Source organism: Rhinoraja longicauda, chromosome 31 (assembly GCF_053455715.1).
Source record: "Rhinoraja longicauda isolate Sanriku21f chromosome 31, sRhiLon1.1, whole genome shotgun sequence".
Lineage (NCBI taxonomy): Eukaryota > Metazoa > Chordata > Chondrichthyes > Rajiformes > Arhynchobatidae > Rhinoraja > Rhinoraja longicauda.
The window spans coordinates 13,996,213-14,016,472 of NC_135983.1; the positions used below are offsets into that span (position 1 = coordinate 13,996,213).

Here is a 20,260-nt window from a genome sequence, read left to right on the forward strand (position 1 = left end):
AGAGCTCAATAGTCACCGATGGGTGAACTGATCATGGTGTTAGGTAGGGCAGGGGGAATATATTTTTAGATTATTAGAAGGTAAGGGGAGACATGCTGGCGTGGAGTGTGACAGGATTTTCAGTTCCAGAGGCACCAACAGCATAGGTGAGTTGAAGTTTGGATGTTGTTGGGAACATTAGAGATAACAACTGGCTATATTATTGGTGCAATGCATTTATGCTCCAAAATGTACATAATGGTTAAATATGACAACTCGGACATGTGCTGTCTGGTTTTGAATGGTTGCTAGGAGAGGGGATAACTTGATGAGGCAGTGGAGTTTGAGAGGTGAACTGAAGACAATGGTTATAGTTTCCTAATATTCATTTGGAGGAAATTTCTGCTCATCCTGCAGAAGTAGCACTGAGATGGAGCTGGGTATTGTGACCGCACATGTGGAAACTTCCATGGATTGGCAGATGATAATGAGGGAGTATGTTTCCATGAACATTCCTCAAGGAGGTTTGGAATAGTGGAGAGGAATAGACCATGCAACCATTAGGGCCTGTTTCACGATTCCACTCCAGGGTGAGTAATCGTTACTTCTTGTCTATTTTCCAAATTCTATTTCTTAACTCTTCATACACTCACATCAGAGAAACCTATTTAGAAAACTCCTAAATCCTGGCATGTATGGCCATGGTTTGTGCATAAAGGGGCTTCCTGAATTCACTCCCAAATGTTCTTGCTCTGTAAGACTAGGATTTTTCTGATTCATCCGCCTGAAATTTCCTAAAGTTATCTATCAATTACTTAGACCTTGATCAGATCACCCTTCACACAAGAATATATTAGAATCCTGTACTTATAAATCACATAGGAGGCCATTCAACCCATCATACCGGCTCCTATTTCTTGTAACAATGTCCCTCGCACCTACTCATTAATAGCCCTATGATTCTCCTACTATTCACCTATTCTAAAGGCAATTAGTAGCGTCCAATTAGCCTACCAACCTACATGTTTTTTGGGATGTGGGAGGAAACTGGACCACTCATTGGAAAACCCAGGCACAGACAGTTCCAGAGGTCAGAATCGAACATACGCTGCCGGGAGTGTGCCGCGAGTTCACAGAATCTGTCCTAACAATTTAATTTGCTGACCTTCAGTGCCGTTCAATAATGCATTGTTACCTGAGTAGTACTGCAAACCAGACTGGAACCCCCTATTACCCCCTCAAGCCTAGGAATGCTCGAGAATAGGAACGTTTGAACCCGAGCACCCTGCAAGCCTACCTGCAACAGTACAGGTATCTAAGCAAAGTTACTCATAAAATTTGAAGTTCAAGATCTAATATTTAAAGAGAACTCTTAGTCGTGCCCAGAGAGTTGTGAATCTGTGGAATTCTCTGCCACAGAAGGCAATGGAGGCCAATTCACTGGATGTTTTCAAGAGAGAGTTAGATATAGCTCTTGGGGCTAATGGAATCAAGGGATATGGGGAGAAAGCAGGAACAGGGTACTGATTTTGGATGATCAGCCATGATCATATTGAATGGCAGTGCTAGCTCAAAGGGCCGAATGGCCTACTCCTGCATATATTTTCTATGTTTCTATGCTTAGACCCAGGGTGAGAGGCCGAGGTGAGATTAGAAAGTTCAGCTGCATGTTCTTTAAACAAGCCCACAAACTGTATCAGGAATGAGTGAATTACCTGATCATTGCAGGATTGAGCCAACCATGTGAGCTCATGTCCCTTAGTTTTAATGAGCAAATCTGATATTTATCAGCTCCGATTCTGTGGAGAAAGCTACTCGCTGAACCACAGTTTCCCATGAAAGTGTGGGAAAGGCATGTTGCAGCTCCATGTGCTAATTAGAGGATGTAATGGGGCCAACAAGACCTTCCACAGAAAGGGACATCCACAGAAATCCAGATCAAGGAAAAATCATTGAGTATAATCATGATCATAATAGTAATTTATTAGCCAAGTATGTTTTGCGACATACAAGGAATTTGATATGCCATAGTCATACCAATAAAGAGCAACAAGACACCCAAATAAATTTTTAACATGAACATCCAACACAGCGACTCCCCCACATTCCTCACTATGATGGAAGGCAAAAAAGTTCAATCTTCTTCCCTTCTTTGTTCTCCCGCAGTCGGGGCACTCGAACCTTCCATTGTCGGGGCGATCTTGGCTCCTGCAGCTGCCACTGTAGATTTAGAACAGTCCACTCTGTCCTAGATTGCATCTGAATTATTCCTTTTAGCTCTTTGGCTACTGACCTTGAGACTAGTGCAAATAAAGTGCATGTTGAGAGTGTATTTGAATTAATCTGGAATGTTAACAAACTGCGCAAAACCTTCGAGAAAATTGGATTTAATGCCACACATAGAAAGTAAAGAGCATCATTTCAAATTGTCAGAATATTTTTTTGTCGTGGATATTCCAGGGGTAGCTAGGAATTTCCTGCCTACTGCAAAGGATATGGAGCATGAGGAATAGTGTGGTAAAAGGGTGGGGTGATTTTGGATGTATAGTAATGCTCTACGATATTAGCAAGACATATTTAAAATTAATAAAAAGGAACTGTAAATGCTGGTTTATACCAAAGATAGACACAAAGTGCTGAAGTAACTCAGCAGATCAGAAGCGTCTTTGGAGAAAATGGTTAGTTGTCATTTTCGGTTGGGACCCTTTGTAGAAAAGTACACATCCACTGCTTAATACAGGGAAGGGGACTTCTAAATTTAAAAAAAAAATCATTGCCAGTTTTGACTAATAGTGGATAATAAATAAATTAGGGAAAAGTGATAGTTTCATGTTTGTTGCTAATCGCACATTGCAATCCCAAAATTTGAGTTACAGTTCATTTGTTTGTATCATATATTAAAGTAAAATTAATTTACAGAATGAGACAGCTGACTTTCATTTGTTTATTCAGGATGCGAAACAAACTAGATAATGTAAGAATACTAAGATTGCTTCAACACTTTCCTTGAAATTACAGGAAGAGCTGATGATATTCAGGTTTCTGGGGATGGAATTTGGACACACCGATCACTTAGCAAATGCAGCTTTTTGCATTTCACATCTGTAATAGAGTGAAGGAGCTTTAGGTTAAGATTTTGTACATATTCTATCACATAGCTGACACTAACTATAAGATGAACACAATAATTTCCTTTTCGGATACATCTAGGAAATTAAATAAAGGTGTTAAACCAAAGTGAGGTTTATTGTGCTGAATCTTGGCGTTACATTATTTTTCTAAACGAAGCCATGATGTTATTGAGCCTTACAAAGACCTTCTCCTCTTGACACAGCTGAGATTACTTTAGACTCCTTTTGTCTTCGAGTGTAAGCTCCACACATGAATATAATTTTCATGGAAGCTTTTTTGTTTCAGTAACCATGCTGAAACATGCTTTGATTGGCCCAGCAGTAATAAGTGTTCAGACCAAAGTCCTGGAAACTTGTTAGATAAGAAATAATAAATAAATCAACATTAATTTTATCCCGGGTTTGATTTGCTTTCGTGTATTTAATTTAAGCGATTTATTCTGATTAACCTGAAAGGCATGACATATATTCCTGCAGCAAGAATAGATCTCAGTACCAAAGGGTAAAAAATACAAAGGGTAAATTTTATAATTTAAATACTGACTTCCCTCAAATGGATTAAGGTGCTCTTTATATATTACGAGCCACTGGAAAATTGTGAATCTTGAGTATCAATTGTTGATGTTCCCTTGTAATATAATATTGGTTTCAAATTTAACCTGTAAGAGAGGCTATTTTTTAACCTTGTCTGGTACCCTGTAAACCTAGCTCATTACATTAGACAAAATCAAGTGCTGTAGGATTTGTGGATTATTTCAACCATTTACTCAACTTTTGGAAATCTCAAACTCTGGCTATGGTCCAAGTTTTCTTAAATTTCAAATGCAGTCTGATGGAGACAAATTTATACCTAACCTGTTGGTCCTAAAATGAACTAATCAGAAAGGGTCCCACATACTGTTGCATTGAATTGATTTTGACTTATAATTTGTCTTATATCACAAACCACTGCTAGATATTTCTAGAGCAATACTTAAACTATCAGAGGAACGATGTGCCTGAAAGGTAAGGTCCTTCTTAAAAGGCCTTGATGTAAATGACTGAGCAATAGTTTGAAAGGAATTTTTGCTGACTCCAACCACATCCTACATGAAAAAAGTAATGGCATTGTTAGCAACTTTTCTTGCTGTTAGACCCTTTCCCAGTCAGCAACATGATAAAGTGTAAGCCCACCTTGTTCAACATTCTGCAGGGACTCATTAGATTCATACATCTTTGGAACTGTGAAGTTAATCAGCAACTGGGCGGCGAATGGTTAGGCTAGGAGAGCTTATGCCTTACAGTGGCAGCAATCCAGGTTCAATCTCGAACTGCACTGCTGTGTGAAGTTTGCATGTTCCCCATGTGAACATGAGGGTTTCATCTGCGTGCTCCATTATCTTCCAACATCCGAAAGATGTGGGTTGTTAAGTGAATTGTCCATTAAATTTCCCCTATTGTTGAGGTTAAGTGGTAGACTGATGGGGGAAAGACTGATGGAAGTGTGAGGAGACTAAGTTACAGTAAAAACTGGTTGAGGATTGGGATTACTGTGTGTTGGCATTCATTAAACGGCCAAATTCTGTCATTCTATGTCATATGGAAATATGGAAACAGTTCTGGTGTTACCACTGGAGTTCACAAGGTTTCAGGGAACTGTGAATATTTGCATGCTGCAGATAGGGATATAAAGTCAGTCCAAGGAGCTTTCATGTCCACAAATATTGACGCGCAAAACCCTTATTTCATTGTTGTTCATTAGTCTCCTATATATAACATATAACAACTACAGCATGGAAACAGGCCTGTCCGGCCCTACCAGTCCACGCCGACCATTCTCCGTGACCTAGTCTCATCTACCTGCACTCAAACCATAACCCTCTAATCCCCTCCTATCCATATACTTATCCAATTTACTCTTAAATAATAAAATCGAGCCAGCCTCCACCACTTCCACCGGAAGCCCATTCCATACAGCCACCACCCTCTGAGTAAAGAAGTTCCCCCTCATGTTACCCCTAAACCTTTGTCCCTCAATTCTGAAGCTATGTCCCCTTGTTGGAATCTTCCCCACTCTCAAAGGGAAAAGCCTACCCACGTCAACTCTGTCCGTCCCTCTCAAAATTTTAAAAACAAGCAGATAAGAGAGCTTCACTACTGGTTGTCCACACTTGATACTCAAAATAATGAGTCCACAACAGAACACTAAAGGGCATTGGCACAAAACAACTGAACTGATCAAGCTGAACATAGTCGGTTAATTCATTGAGTCAGCTGCCAAAAGGTGAAAGAAACTATGGGCAATCTAAGCAACAAGATGTTTTTTCTGACACAAATATTGAAACCTTGAGTCATGGGTGGGGAGAAGGAGATGCAGCGGGGAGTAAAGGAGAGTTAATGGAGAGCAAAGTGCTTTCAATAAAAATAGCCAGAAGGCCAATAATCTCTGTGGTTTTCAGCCAACAGCACTGAGACAAACAATTGTTTTGATATCAAATGAGGAAAGCCCTGCATAATGGCAATAGATCAGCCTTACAGGGGACGAGCTCGCATGCAAGAAGAGGCTCCAGCAGATTGGTTAATCTCCCCATTACCAATAATAGTAAGCCTTCCACTTTCTCTTGTACACACTTAGCCCAAGTATACTCACTGTTCATAAACTATTTTATAAAGATTGACCCAGATATGCCCTCTTTTGTGAATTGCTCTTTTAGCATCTCTCTCCACCCCAGAGCTTGAATATGGCAAGCGTTACAGAATAATTTGTGCAATTTCATTCATAATTGTGCAGATCCACGTGAGGATTGAAATATGTAGGGACTGACATATAGATAACACAGAAAGAGCCCCATTATTGCTTTCCCCTATAGAAAACATGTGTTTCTCAAAGAGTGCACACATTTTAAAATTATGTTTATCTGAGATCCAAATGATAGGTGGAACATGAGATAAACAATTTGGACCTGGAATTGTATATGAGCTAATGTTCATATGTGCAGTCTTTTTGAATAAAGGACTGAACATTTCCCAAGGGGTTTCCTTAAATACACAAGTGTCCTCCACCATTAAGACCAAGTTAAGACACGAGGTGCAACACTGGGCTCTGGAGTCTGAAGTCTGAATTTCTGGTCCTTCAGAACATAGATATTAATAATCTTATCTCCTCATACTTCCACTCCATCTTATCACGCCATGGGCACTCATATGGACCCTGGTTACACCAGTCTTTTTGTTGGCTACGTGGAGCAGTCTTTGTTCCAAGCCAATTCTGACACCAAACCACAACTCTTTCCCCACTACACTGTTGACTGTATTCTGTTGACTACACTGTTGACTGTATTGCCACTACCTCCATCCCACTACCTTCCACCTTGTCCTCAAATTCACTTGAGTCATTTCTGACACCTCTCTCCCCTTTCTTGATCTCTCTGTTTCCATCTCAGGAGATGAAGTATCCACTGACATTTACAACAACTCCTACTTAGGAGCTATCTAGACTACATTTTCTCCCACCCTGTCTCTTGTAAGGAAGCCATTCCTTTTCTCGCTTTCTCTGCCTCTGCCGTATCTGTTCTTGAAATGAGACATTCCACTGCAGAACATCTAAAATGTTCTCCTTTTTTCAGGAATAGCTGCTTCCTCCCCCACAGTGGTTGATCAAGCCCTCACCCATATATCCTATATATTCCACATATCTGCTCTCAACCCACTCCCCGCCAGACAGAGCAGGGGTAGATTACCTTGAGTGCTTACTTTTTACCCCAACAGTCTCCACTTCCAGAACTCATTCTTGAACATTTCCACCAGCTTCAACATGATCCCACCATTAATAATAATAATAATAATAATGCATTACATTTATATAGCGCTTTTCATACACTCAAAGACGCTTTACAGGGATTTAAAGAACATAGGGAAGTGAATAAATAGATAAATAAGTAAACGAACAGAGAAAGGAGACAGAGGGTGAGGTGACCTTCAGTGGTTGAAGGCAGTACTGAACAGGTGAGACTTCAGTGATGTTTTGAATGTGGTGAGTGAGGAGGAGTCTCTGACGGTTTGGGGTAGTGAGTTCCATAGGGTGGGAGCAGCGATGGAGAAAGCCCTGTCCCCCCAGGATCTGAGTTTGGTCCGGATGGGGGGGGATAGGAGATTGGCAGCAGCAGAGCGGAGGGTGCAGGTGGGAGTGTGCCTGTGGAGGAGGTCAGTCAGGTAGGATGGGGCCAGGTTATAGAGGGCTTTGTAGGTCATGAGGAGGATTTTGTACTGGATTCTCTGGGGGATGGGGAGCCAGTGGAGTTTGTAAAGGACGGGGGTGATATGGTCACGGATCGGGGTGTGGGTGAGTAGACGGGCAGCGGAGTTTTGAATGTATTGAAGTTTACTGATGATTTTTGAGGGTGCGCCATAGAGGAGGCTGTTGCAGTAGTCCAGACGGGAGGTGATGAAGGCGTGGATGAGGGTTTCTGCAGCTGTGGAGGAAAGGGATGGACGGAGACGGGCAATGTTTTTGAGGTGGAAATAGGCTGTCTTTGTGATGTGTTTCTTCTCCTCCCCACCCATTTCTGATTTCTATAGGGACCACTCTCTCCCTAGTTTGCTCATCCCACCCTAACCATTCTTCTCCCTTCTTTAGACTTTAGAGATACAGTGCGGAAACAGACCCTTCAGCCCACCGAGTGTGAGCCGACCAGCGATCACACTCGCACTATCATTCAGATTAGGGACAATTTACAATTTTTACCAAAGCCAATTAACCTATAAACCTGTATGTCTTTGGAATGTGGGAGGAAACCAGAGCACCCTTACAAAACCCACGTGGTCATGGGGAGAAAGTACAAACTTTGTACAAAGCAGCATCTGCAGTCAGATCAAACCCAGATCTCTTGTGTGTAAGGCAGCAACTCTACCGCTGTGCCACTGTGCCGGCCCCTCCACTGACACTTTTTCCTGCAACCTACTCCTCCTCCCTCACTGCCATTCAGGAACCTGACAAGCCATCCCAGGTGTCCCCTCCGGCCTTATTTATTGCATTCAGTGCAGTGACCTCCTTCACATCAGTGAGACCAAGAGCAGACTAACTGACCGCTTTGCCAAACACGTATGTTCTCTCCGTTGTGGCTATCTGGATCTCCTGGCTGCTCGCCAATTTAATTCCTCTTCCCATTCCCATTGCAACCTGTCTGCCCTCAGCTTCCTCCACTACCAGAGTGAGGCCGAAAGCAAACTTGAGGTCCTTCATATTCCATCTGAGTAATCTACAACCCATGGACCATGAACAGTCTTACCTTTTCCCTTGTTGCTCTCGTGTTTTTGAGATGCTTATAAAAAGCTATAGGATTTTCTTTAATGACTCACCAATGATATTCCATAGCCCCTTTTGGCCCTTTCCTGCTTTCTGTCTTCCACAGATTTAAGATTTATCTATGCCCTTTTAAACTATCTACTCTGTCAATGTCCAATATAATTTTGTACATCTCTCTCAGGCTCCCACTCAGGCCCCCACTCCGCACCCAGGAAACCAAACCCGTCTCTCCCATGGCTGAAACTTTCCATCCCAGGCAATGTCCTGCAATCACATCCCTCCTACAGTGTGGCAACGAGAACTGCACACAATACTCCAGTTGTATTTGTCAACATTCCCTGCTTTTATTTCAGTTTCCCAACAAAATCCACAGCATTTTCCTTTTATGCTTTTCTTCCTGCTTAATGAAATGCAAAACCGATGATTGCAGCCTTGTGCTGATTGGAAAATCTTTCCCCTGTGGTACAGGACTTGTGATTTGTAAATAATGGGATGTCTTACTGCAAATTTTTCTGGTCCCAGATATAATCAATATGACTTTGTCAAAGTTATCACACTTACCATGTGTAAATGCTCTACTCAATATGAGTGTTATCAGGATTACCACTCTCCCAATCTCCTTTTTGTTGCACCGTTTGCTCATCTTCACACTGTTCCTCAGGAAGACATTGTGAAGTGATGGTTGTACCTGCTAGCTGATTGAATGGTCATCATACAGTTGGTAGGGAGATTGGATTGATGAGGTGTTTTTTATGGGTTACAACAACCAACATGATGAGGAAAGTTTGTGGTGTTCATTCACATCCACTGGTCTGTCTGGATATCTGTCTGGATATTCAAACTCAAAGTTTGGAGTTTGAAGCCCAGTCTCCACTCTATGAGAGGACTGCACTTTTTGCAATGGGCTTTCCTCAAGTTCATAAAGGGGGGGGGGGGTGAGGGGATTTGACTACTCTTGAATTTCCACCAAAGCCAAAGACTCACTGTGTTATTTACATTTAATAATAAAGCCTGTACAGTACAAATAAGATTAAGAATAAAATTCTCGTTCAGTAATGCATCACATTTTATATGCACTTATATATCAAAATTAATAAGATCTAACATTTTCCACATGGAAATTTAAAAAAAATGCTCATGCTGGAAATTGAAGATAAAATCAGGAAATGCTGGAAACACTCAGCTATCAGAAAACATCCTCTGGAGAGAGAAACAGTGGTAACGTTTCAGCTCGAAGATCTTTGAACAGAACTGGTAGAAACTGAGTTATGAGAAGGGTCTGAAGCGTTAATTTTGTTTCTCTCTCCGCAGATGCTGCCTAAATGCTTCCGTCATCTTCTGTTTTTATTTCAAGTCCCACTGGGACTTGGAGGCTGGGCACCTCTCAAGCCTAGGTACGTCTATAGTTTTGTTCCATTTCATTTGGGAAATTAATAACTCTTCAGTAACAAGTAATACACTCTATCTGAAACATCATTTAAACACTAATTATACCTCTTACTCCAAAAGGTTTTGTTCTGTAAAGCCAAGTTTTACTTTAGTTATTTAATGCATTGAGAATGTTGGAACAAAACCAAATTATGTTTTCATGATCATTTATTTTGGTCGAGAAATTTAGACTCAATTTACTAACTAATTAAACATAATGCAACACACATTGACAAAATATAATCACACATATATTAAAGATCCCATAATATTTTCAAGCAAGCCATTGTGACACAGTGACAGTGGTAACTTTCTAATCAAGCAGTGTTGCACAAATTCATTTGGTGGTTGAACTCAATTTCTGCTGTTCTCTAAGGTACAAACATAACAACCTCACTCCATGATAGTCAGCAACTTTCCCAATATTTTGTACCACTCCATTTTAGGTAAAATAAATAAATAAATAGTATTTGAAGGAAGTGAGATGCGTCTCTTTGTCTGATGAAAGGCTAGTGGTAACATTTTAAACTGAAAAGTCGGTATCATTAATGTGTCTCTAAACAATGGTGATTTTAGTTTAGTTTAGTTTAGAGATTCAGCGCGGAAACAGGCTCTTCAGCCCACCGAGTCTGTGCCAACCATCGATCCCCGCACACTAACACTATCCTACACTCACTAGGGCCAATTTACAACTTTTACCAAGTCAATTAACCTGCAGACCTGGACGTCTTGGGAGTGTGGGAGGAAACCGGAGATCCCGGAGAAAACCCATGCAGATCACGGGGACAAAGTACAAACTCCATACAAACTGCCTGTGGTCAGGATCAAACCTCTGGCGCTGTAAGGCAGCAACTCTACCGCTGTGCCACCGTGCTGTTCTTGAAATTGGGAGATTCTGCTGGAGACTGACCAAATGCACAGGGCCCTTTCACCTCCCACTCAAATGACTGTGTGCAGGCTTACAGTCCAAGATAGTAAGTCAGTCATACATAAGAGTCGGCACAGCAGAACATAGAATCCACCTTGCCATATGCTCACACACGCAAGGTTTTCAACACAGGTCATTGGTTGCAATTTGAAGCAGGGACATTGGGTGATTAGTGCGGCCCAGCAATGCAATAACCAACACTTCCCTGCATTAGTATTCCAGTTGATAAATTGACACAGTTCAAAGATTGAAGGAAGAACTCTTTGCATCGATGCATGTCTAATATGAAGGAAGAGAACTAGATATCAGCTGACCTCAGTGGCTCTGAGATGGAAGGTATGGGTTCAAGTTATACCTTAGAATAGTGGTTTTCATACAGTTTATCAGGCAATTCACTTTAACAAATGGTTTGCTACATAATTCACTAATAACAAATTCTTTGGTCAGTGGTCTGATAATCATTTCAAGGAATAAGTGGAGCAGTGGTAGAGCTGCTGCCTCACAGCGCCAGAGACCCGGGTTCGATCCTGACCACGGATGGTGTGTGTGGAATTTGCACGTTCTCTCTGTGATCGCGTGAGTTTTCTCCAGGTGCTCAAGTTTCCTCCCACCTCCAAAGACATGCAGGTTTGTAGGTTAATTGGCTTCTGTAAATGGCCCCTACTGTGTAAGGTAGGGGTGCGCACATCAGCATCCCACCAATCCGGTGATCGCTGGTCGGCGCGGACTCGGTGGGCCGAAGTGCCTGGTTCCATGCTGTGTCACTAAAGTCTCTAAAGTCTGAAGTATAAAGAATGGAGCCAGCAGCCCACGTTTTAACATTCTGTGATCCGCCCATGGGTCACAGTTCCCACTTTGTATACCAAAGACACACTGGGCATAAAAGCAAAGCCTGCAATCTGTGCAGCGCTGAGAGAGGGCTGTCCCATTGGAGAGATTGAACTAAGGTTCCATCTTCTCTTTAAAGAGAATGCAATGGATCCTGAGATCCAGTGAAGACGAACAAGAACATTCTCTGTGATGTCCTGGGTGATATTTATCACAAAAAATTGAGATAATCTGCCATTGCAATGTATGCAATGATGTTTGTCACTCTTCGCATTGCAACAGTCACCACACCACAAAAGTACATCAGCTCTACAATGCTTCAGAATGGCCTGTGGTCATGTAAACCCCTCAATAAATGCAGCATTTTAAAAAATCTTAAAAATGAAGCAAACTATCATTTTTATGAATGAGCTCTTTTGAAAACACTCGGAAAATATGTTTTGCAGAAGTCTGTAACAAGTGATTCAGTTTTATTTCTCTGTTGGAAACAAGATTGGAATGGCTTGGGCTATTTAATCATGGCGTTAAGCTATCACGACTGCAGGCAAGCGCTAACAGTGGTGATGAGTGGGATGCTTGCATATTGCAAGACTCAAAGACCATTGGTTTTACCAGGTGGTACCCATGGTGCTTTGGACATTAATAACTTATTTTTCTTTTTGATGGATGCTTTCAATTTCAAGGCTGCGATTTTACAATTATCCGACGACATTGGAACAGTTTGTGCGCTGCCCTCTTTATGGTTTCTTGGTTGGTCTCTCTTTTTGCACTCAGCATACCTGTTATTTTTTGCAGCTTCATACTGGGCTAACTCGATGATGCCAATACCATCTTTTAAGTAATCTAGAGCAATTGGTAGGATGCTGATCACACCCCCGTAATGGTGCTTTGCTTCTTCACAGCTCAGGTGGTTCACCTCATCATGTGGATACCTGCATCACAATAACACAACAATAAAATAAGAGCTGTAACATTTTGTGAATTCTGTACACTGTACACAATATCTTATAAAAGGTGAATCAAATGTGCCATTGGACTTTAGACATACATCTATTCCCTCAAAAACCTTTGAACTGCCTTTCCGCTGGAAATTAGGTTGAGATTAAGTGGGAAATGGAATTAAGTCTAATGTGACTCGTTTCTTTTAGCCTAGCCTTGTGGAAATTAGCTGTGGAAACTAGCCTGCTGCGAAATTGCTCCTAGCATCCATAGATTTGAAACCCTATGTTACGAATGAAAGATGGTGCTTTTAGGCACTCTGGTAATCTCATGGCTCCTGTGTTAATCTATACGTTTTGCTTGTCTACAGGTTGAACACAATAAAAGTGACGATCAGGGAGATTGCATTGGACTCAGTATTTTTTCTTCTCTTGCCAAACCAGTACTGCCTTTCTCTCTCTGTCGTATGGCACAAAATCCCTCACATTTAGATGTCCAGCTTGTCAATCCAAACAATGGCCCCATGAGATACTGAATGGGGAAATGATGCACCTCCTGCAATAGGGGAGGGGGGAGGTCAATGTTATGTGTTCTATGGACTGTATTTCCTGCCGTCATCACCCTCTCATCAAGAAGCTGAAAGCAACCTGTGTATTATTTCCCTGTATGTGCTAATTAATCAAAAATTGCCAACTCATCTCATCAAAAAGACATGCGATTGCCTTTAAGTGGTCTGCTCATTTGAAAACACAAGTAAATAGCAGTCACATGCCATAGACAATAGACAATAGACAATAGGTGTAGGAGGAGGCCATTCGGCCCTTCGAGCCAGCACTGCCATTCAATGTGATCATGGCTGATCATTCTCAATCAGTACCCCATTCCTGCCTTCTCCCCATACCCCCTGACTCCGCTATCCTTAAGAGCTCTATCTAGCTCTCTCTTGAATGCATTCAGAGAATTGGCCTCCACTGCCTTCTGAGGCAGAGAATTCCACAGATTCACAACTCTCTGACTGAAAAAGTTTTTCCTCATTGCAGGAGGTCGTGTGCATGGTCATCCAGGGTGACAATATATAAACTCAACTAACAGATGAGCACTAAAGCAAATGGACGAATAATAATGAATCAGGGAAAATGTAGCCAAGGCTACTGAAGTCCTCAGCCTAAGTTGTAAGGCAATTATCTTTATCCATGGACATACCGGCATTTCAATAACATGCCAGAAAATAATGAAGGAAAATACTCTTCGTTTCTGTGCGCTAGTGTTTTGGTTTGGTAGCTGTGCACTTCTTTGAGACATTCTTTGACTGTTACTATCTATAATATATGGCATTTGGATTTTATGTGGGCGCTTTATTCTGTCTTGAGTTAGATTTCCTGCCTGCATTGATTGTCAATGCAGACAGCAACTGTCAGTATGCCTCATGCCCTTAATGTGCAGTGATGCTCACACAAGAGGATTAATGATGGTGATGCTGTTTCTGCAACTTCCCTGGAAGAGGCAATCTACATTTAATAACTGGAGAATAAAATGCCCACTGATTCGATACGAAAATGACCCAAGAGGTTTGAAAACAAAGTGTGTGGCATGGCTTGTAAAAATTATATATATTTTTGGAAGAATGGGGAGGGAAAATAGCGGTAACTAAACCATCAAGTTTTTCACATAACAAAGTCACAACTGACATGTTGGAGATTTGAAATTGAATTTCTTTGTCTTGCTAATCAGCTCTCCAATACTCAAATATCCATCCACACATTGTATATGGCTTGGAGAAGCACCATTAACAGACAAAGTGCAGGAAGTTTGAAGGCAGATAGTGCAAATCATTTAAAATTATGAAAGACTGCATTCAATTCAAAAGTATGAACTCACATTGCAAATCTGCTTCCCAGTATTGTTCAGGACGGCTTTATTTTTTTGCATGCCAGAATAAAATGCAATCTCACATTGGGAATTTGACTGATTTTACGGGTATGTCCTTAATGTGACCAGATGGTCTGCATGTTAATGGAAAATCGTATGCACATAAATTGTTAGATAAAGTAAAAATGAGAAGTGACTGCGGGTTTAAACTGATTAAACGGAGAGGAATGGGAGGTGCTTGGCATTGGTTTAACTATTGAACATTCCCTTGCTGTTTACTGTAAGTCATTCTAGATTGTTTGGTGAGTGCATTGTCCATTTATGCTTTCAATTATGTCATAACTTCCAACTTGTTTGATAAATCTAGTTCACAGATTAATTCAATAAGTATTAAAGCTAATTATCTTCAAGGTATTTAAGAGCTTGAGCCCCATCATGTCTGGAGATGTGTGCGGTGGGAAGAGGAGGGTGTATATCAACATTCCTCCACCTCCATATTATTGACTGTGCAGTACAAAGCAGTGGTAATTTTGTGATGTGCCATAAGTTAGCTGCCTTCCTGGAGTTGGTTTGTCAGGGGCAAAATTTATCGGTTGGCAGGAGGCTGCCCAGTGGCTGTATTGAAAGGTGTATGGATGGGGGGGGGGGTCAAGAGCCCTGATGAAAGGAAAGTGGGTTATGGTTGAGGATATGATGGTCCTAACGTACAGGGAAGGAGAGACATAAACCTGCGAAATCAGATCAAGGAGAACACTCAGCCTCTGGGGTTCAAAGAAGAAAACTTCTTTAACATTGGGCTGATTGGGTTGCTTCTTCGTTGGGACAGTTGGCAGTTTGTTTCACATATCTGATTCTCTGCCCTGGATTTTCTTTCCAACGGGAAAACTACAGGGACATCCCTTACTCAGGCCAAAGCAGAACGTATAGCTGGAACTGAAAGGCGCCAGAGCTGATTTTGCAAAGTTCCCAATCAAGGAACAGATTCCTAATCCTACCCTTGACAATGAAACACCATGGACCACCTCAAGCGCTACCATGGATTTGTTCATTTTTCGATTATTAATAATAATAATAATAATGCATTACATTTATATAGCGCTTTTCAAACACTCAAAGACGCTTTACAGGGATTTCTAGAACATAGAGAAGTGAATAAATAGATAAATAAGTAAACGAACAGAGAAAGGAGACAGAAGGTGAGGTGACCTTCAGTGGTTGAAGGCAGTGCTGAAGAGGTGAGACTTCAGTGATGTTTTGAATGTGGTGAGTGAGGAGGAGTCTCTGACGGTTTGGGGTAGTGAGTTCCATAGGGTGGGAGCAGCGATGGAGAAAGCCCTGTCCCCCCAGGATCTGAGTTTGGTCCGGATGGGGGGGGACAGGAGATTGGCAGTAGCAGAGCGGAGGGTGCAGGTGGGAGTGTGCCTGTGGAGGAGGTCAGTCAGGTAGGATGGGGCCATGAGGAGGATTTTGTATTGGATTCTCTGGGGGATGGGGAGCCAGTGGAGTTTGTAAAGGACGGGGGTGATATGGTCACGGATCGGGGAGTGGGTGAGTAGACGGGCAGCGGAGTTTTGAATGTATTGAATGCTTTGCACTAATGTCTAGTTTTGTTTGCACTCATTTTTCTTTTTACTACCTTGCAAAATTCATGTGCAATTAATGTATAATTTATGATCTGTGTATTGGCTATGTGAAAGATATTCATAGTATCTGCACCTCAATGTGCTTCCAAATTTGACAACAAACTCGACTTGACTTGACTTGACTTGATTACTCTTTGCGAGGCAAAGGATTACATTGGCCAGATACTGAGACCACGTTTAAGTTACTTCAAATTTGAGAGAAGGGAAATTAGTTGAATGTAGAATGTACAATATATGAAGCAAAGTTGTTCTCTGTTCTCTGCTCTTCCGTGTAGGTAGAACTCTAATGAGGCAGTAATGAAAGCAATCAGAAAATGGATGAAAAAGCAGGGATGAATGTTTGGTGGTCCTGATGGTGAAACTAGTGAGAGGAAGGAACTCTAAGGGGCATTCATCTGTGATGATTAATGTCCGATAAGTCTCTATTAACTTGCAGCACATCTTGGCTTTTACTGTCTTATCTCCTTCCGCATCTTCACCATCCATTTATTCTTCCTAAGGCAATTCTAAATATCTCCTCTAGATGGCGCAGTTGTAGAGATCTTCCTTTGTACCTGGAATACTGAATGGCAAGAGGTTGCTGGCAGAATGAAACCCCAGCAAGGAATGGGGTCTCTGGCTCAGTTTTGGGGTAGAAGTGGGGGACGTACTCAACCCCATCACCCAATCCCTTGAGTTCTGCTGTCAAACAACATACGAGCAAAATATAATAATATAATAATACATTTTATTTGTCATATGTAGGTTGGCACAGGGTCAACGGTACAATGAAATGTATTTGACAAGACAACGGGTCACCTCAGCAGTAATATTCCAAGGATAAATAAGATATAAAATGACATTAGTAAGGTAAATAAACAATATTACAAAATAGGTAAAAAGTCAATATTAAAAATAATCAACATATATGATTTGAAATATGTTTATGAGTTCAGAAGCCTGATGGCCTGATGGTAGAAGCTGTTCTTAAGTCTGGTGGTACTCCTGTATCGTCTGCCTGACGGTACAAGGAGAACAGCCTGCGTGCGTATGTACTGGGATATCACCATTCCTTGCAGGTTTCTCACCAAGTCACACATTATCCTGGCTTGGGATATAATACTAGATATAATACTAGTCTTTCATTATCACTGGTCTAAATTCTGGAACTATCTACCCACAGATAGTGGGAGTACCTTAAATAGAAAGACTGCAAATGATTCAATGCAGTGGCTCACTACAATATCCTTAAGAATAATTAGGGATGAGCTATAAATTTCCATCTCGCTAGTGATTCCTAATTACTTAAAAGTAAATTTGAATAACTGGGAAGTCTGACAGAATGACATGCACCAACTCAAGGTGAAGAGATTGGACCTGAATCTGCTTAGTAGCTTTACATTGAAAGCAGATTTGTGACCATTGTGAAATGTGCCCATGCGCAGCTGTTAAACCTGCTGCAAGTTCTGATGGCCACAGTGTGAGATTCATGATTGATGAATTTGAAAAGTATTGGTAAAAGCATGGTCTGATTCAGAATGCAGTTTTCAGAATCAAGTGAAAGAGTGGCTGAGCTATAGTTAGAGGGACTTCATTGAATGAGAGACCAGTCAGAAAACAACATAAAGTGACTAGATATTCATTGCTGTGCAAGTGATAGAAATCAGTATACTAGAAATGCAAGGAATTATAAAATTATTCAGAATCCCCAAAGTAGGATCACTCCATTAAAAATCAAAATTTCAAAGGTTATCTTCTCAATTATCTGTCAAATTAATAAGCTAACTGGGATTAATGTGTAGGAAGGACCGCAGATGCTGGTTTAAACCGAAGATAGACACAAAAAGCTGGAGTAACTCAGCGGGTCAGGCAGCATCTCTGGAAAAAAGAATAGGTGACGTTTTGGGTCGAAACCCTTCTTCAGACATCCATTTATGTCTGTTCAACTAAACACTTAAAGATTAACTAATGATCTACTCAGTTGCCCACACAAGCCTAGCAAAGAAGTGAACTTATTTTCTGGGAAGGGTGTTGTGTATTGCAATCTATCTTTAAACCTTTTATCATCAGCATTCACACAGCATTGGGCATGTGATTGACTGCACATGTGAGTGAGACCAACAGGGAAGGGGTTTGCTGGTGGGGAGTACTGGGGTTCAGCAATGCTTTGCCAGGCGTAGCCCCTTGCAACTGGTACTTTCAGAGAAGCAGCAAAAACACGGCCACACATTCAGGTTGAACTTATTTTCCAGATGCCCAAATGTTCTAAGCTCTCCCAGTTCCTTAGCCTCTTAGCTCCTGTATTTGAAGCTCTGGAGGTCAATTATATTGTTGCTGCCCCAATGAGGAAGTCCCAGTAACTTCCACAAAAAGAGTCACACTTTGTCCAGTTTTCTGTAGCCAAGGAAACTGAGCAGCATAGGTGGTAGTCTGTTCTCCATCAGCTCTGTTGCATCAAAGGCCCCAAAATTTGGGACAAAATGATCCTCAAAAAAATTCCAGCAGCCTTTGCAGAGATTTATTTCAGTGGGTATAAGGATCCTTTTTATTTCCTGACTGTGTAGCCATGTTACTTTGGACTCCTTATGTGGCTGGCCTTCTCAAGGTGCTGATGAATAGTTTTGATGACTGAGGCGGTGATCAAGAATGCATTTAAATATAATACTGCATTATCATGCCTAATATATCACCTTGTAACGTGACAACTTGTATACCAACCCTGAGGAGGAATAAACCCTTAGAGGACTATAAGAAGCAATTGGAGTGACTGTTAAACATCTGTTGGCTACTAATTAGTGCCATTTATTCCCCAGTTTCTACCTATCAAAACAACTGTGTACGCAGACAATTTTGCTTTATAAATGTTATGCCTTGCCTAGAAATACATATTTTTGCATATTTGATCCCACATAATATAACATATACTTGGAATTGAGGCCAATACTTTTTTACATCTGCCAAAAGATGATAGATAATCGGACTATGTAAAGCAGATTAATTCACTCAATAGTTTAATTTTACATATTAGGTCTTCACTTTTATTTAAAAGATTGATTTAATATCTGGATGATCTGTTCTGGGCCCACCACATTGATGCAACCACTAAAAAAGCTTATGCCTCTACTTCAGCATTTCCTCGATCAACCCCAAGATGTCTCCATTAACTGTCCCATGTTTCTCAGTCTTCATGTCTTTCTCCACGATAAAAACAGAGGAGAAATACTCATTGGGGACCCATCCCATCTCCCGTGGCTCCACACAGAGATGACCGCTTTGGTTTCTGAGGGGCCGATTTCTCTCTCTAGATACCCTCTTTCCCTGAATGTAAAATCTCTTTGGGTTTTCCTTAATATATTCCTGCCAATGTTATCTCCTGCCCCCTTTCCGCCCTCCTGATTTCCTTCTTAAGTATGCTCTTTAGTTCCTGAAACTCCTCCATCGATAAGTTTGATTCCAGCTGCCATACTTGTCCCATACCTCCTTCTTTTCCTTGCTCCCAGTTGCCTTGCCCTTCACTCTTGCCCTTGATAGGACCCTAAATGCCCTGAACTTTCATCATCACACTTTTGCATCAGGGCCTGGTTCAGGAATGCTCAAGAATGATAGAGGTAGCAAAACATGATAGTCCTGGTCCATCACAGGTACGCTGCTAATGGTAATTTAGATACCCTGTGAGCCGTATAAACAGAGACTGTGTGTTGCCATAAGCCAGGTCAGATGGGTTAAATTCACAAAGAAACATAAAAGGAAGCTATTTTTAAAAAGCTTTTTGTCTGTAATTATCATTTGATCTTGTAAATTAATAATTATATACATAACATATGGGTTGGGAGCTTAGATCTTCATGTTAAAGTTTTATAACATATGTTATATTTCTCTGGAAGTTCTCTGAGTTCTTTTGATTTCTCCAGCCAAACGTCCTGTCCTTCTCCATGTAACCAGCTTCAATAAAACCAATCTTTCTCATATTTTAAATACACACCATCAATGTTCCTATTTTCTATGACGATAGTATTTCTGTTCTGTTCTTATATACCCACTCAACTGGGTTTGGGAGAAATCAATAATTGATCAAAGGAGCATTTGCCCCTCCTTACAGCCAGAAGAAGTAGTACTTCTTAGGAGATACACAGTGACACTGAACTGGGTGCCAGTGAGGGGTCAGATGAAACACCAACACTGCAACATGCACATTAGAAGCTGACATATTGATGTTGCAATTAGAGTTGTTCTCTAATTACTGCTTCCAGAG

The 20,260-nt window shown here is 41.2% G+C and overlaps 1 protein-coding gene across 2 annotated transcripts in view; it reads right to left on the reverse strand.

The window, feature by feature from the left end:
• Nucleotides 1–2,010: 2,010 nt before the first annotated feature.
• The window catches only part of spaca9 (sperm acrosome associated 9), a 40,845-nt gene continuing 22,595 nt past the window's right edge, over nucleotides 2,011–20,260 (reverse strand). The window contains exons 4-5 of one of the 2 annotated variants that reach the window (XM_078425879.1): nucleotides 12,358–12,510; nucleotides 2,011–2,279 (exon numbers count right to left, since the gene is read on the reverse strand). In XM_078425879.1, the coding sequence (XP_078282005.1) occupies nucleotides 2,228–2,279; nucleotides 12,358–12,510 (205 nt within the window). In that variant the 3' untranslated portion in view covers nucleotides 2,011–2,227. Of the gene's footprint in view, nucleotides 2,280–12,076; nucleotides 12,511–20,260 lie in introns of those variants that run through there. The other variant, XM_078425878.1, reaches the window with a different exon arrangement.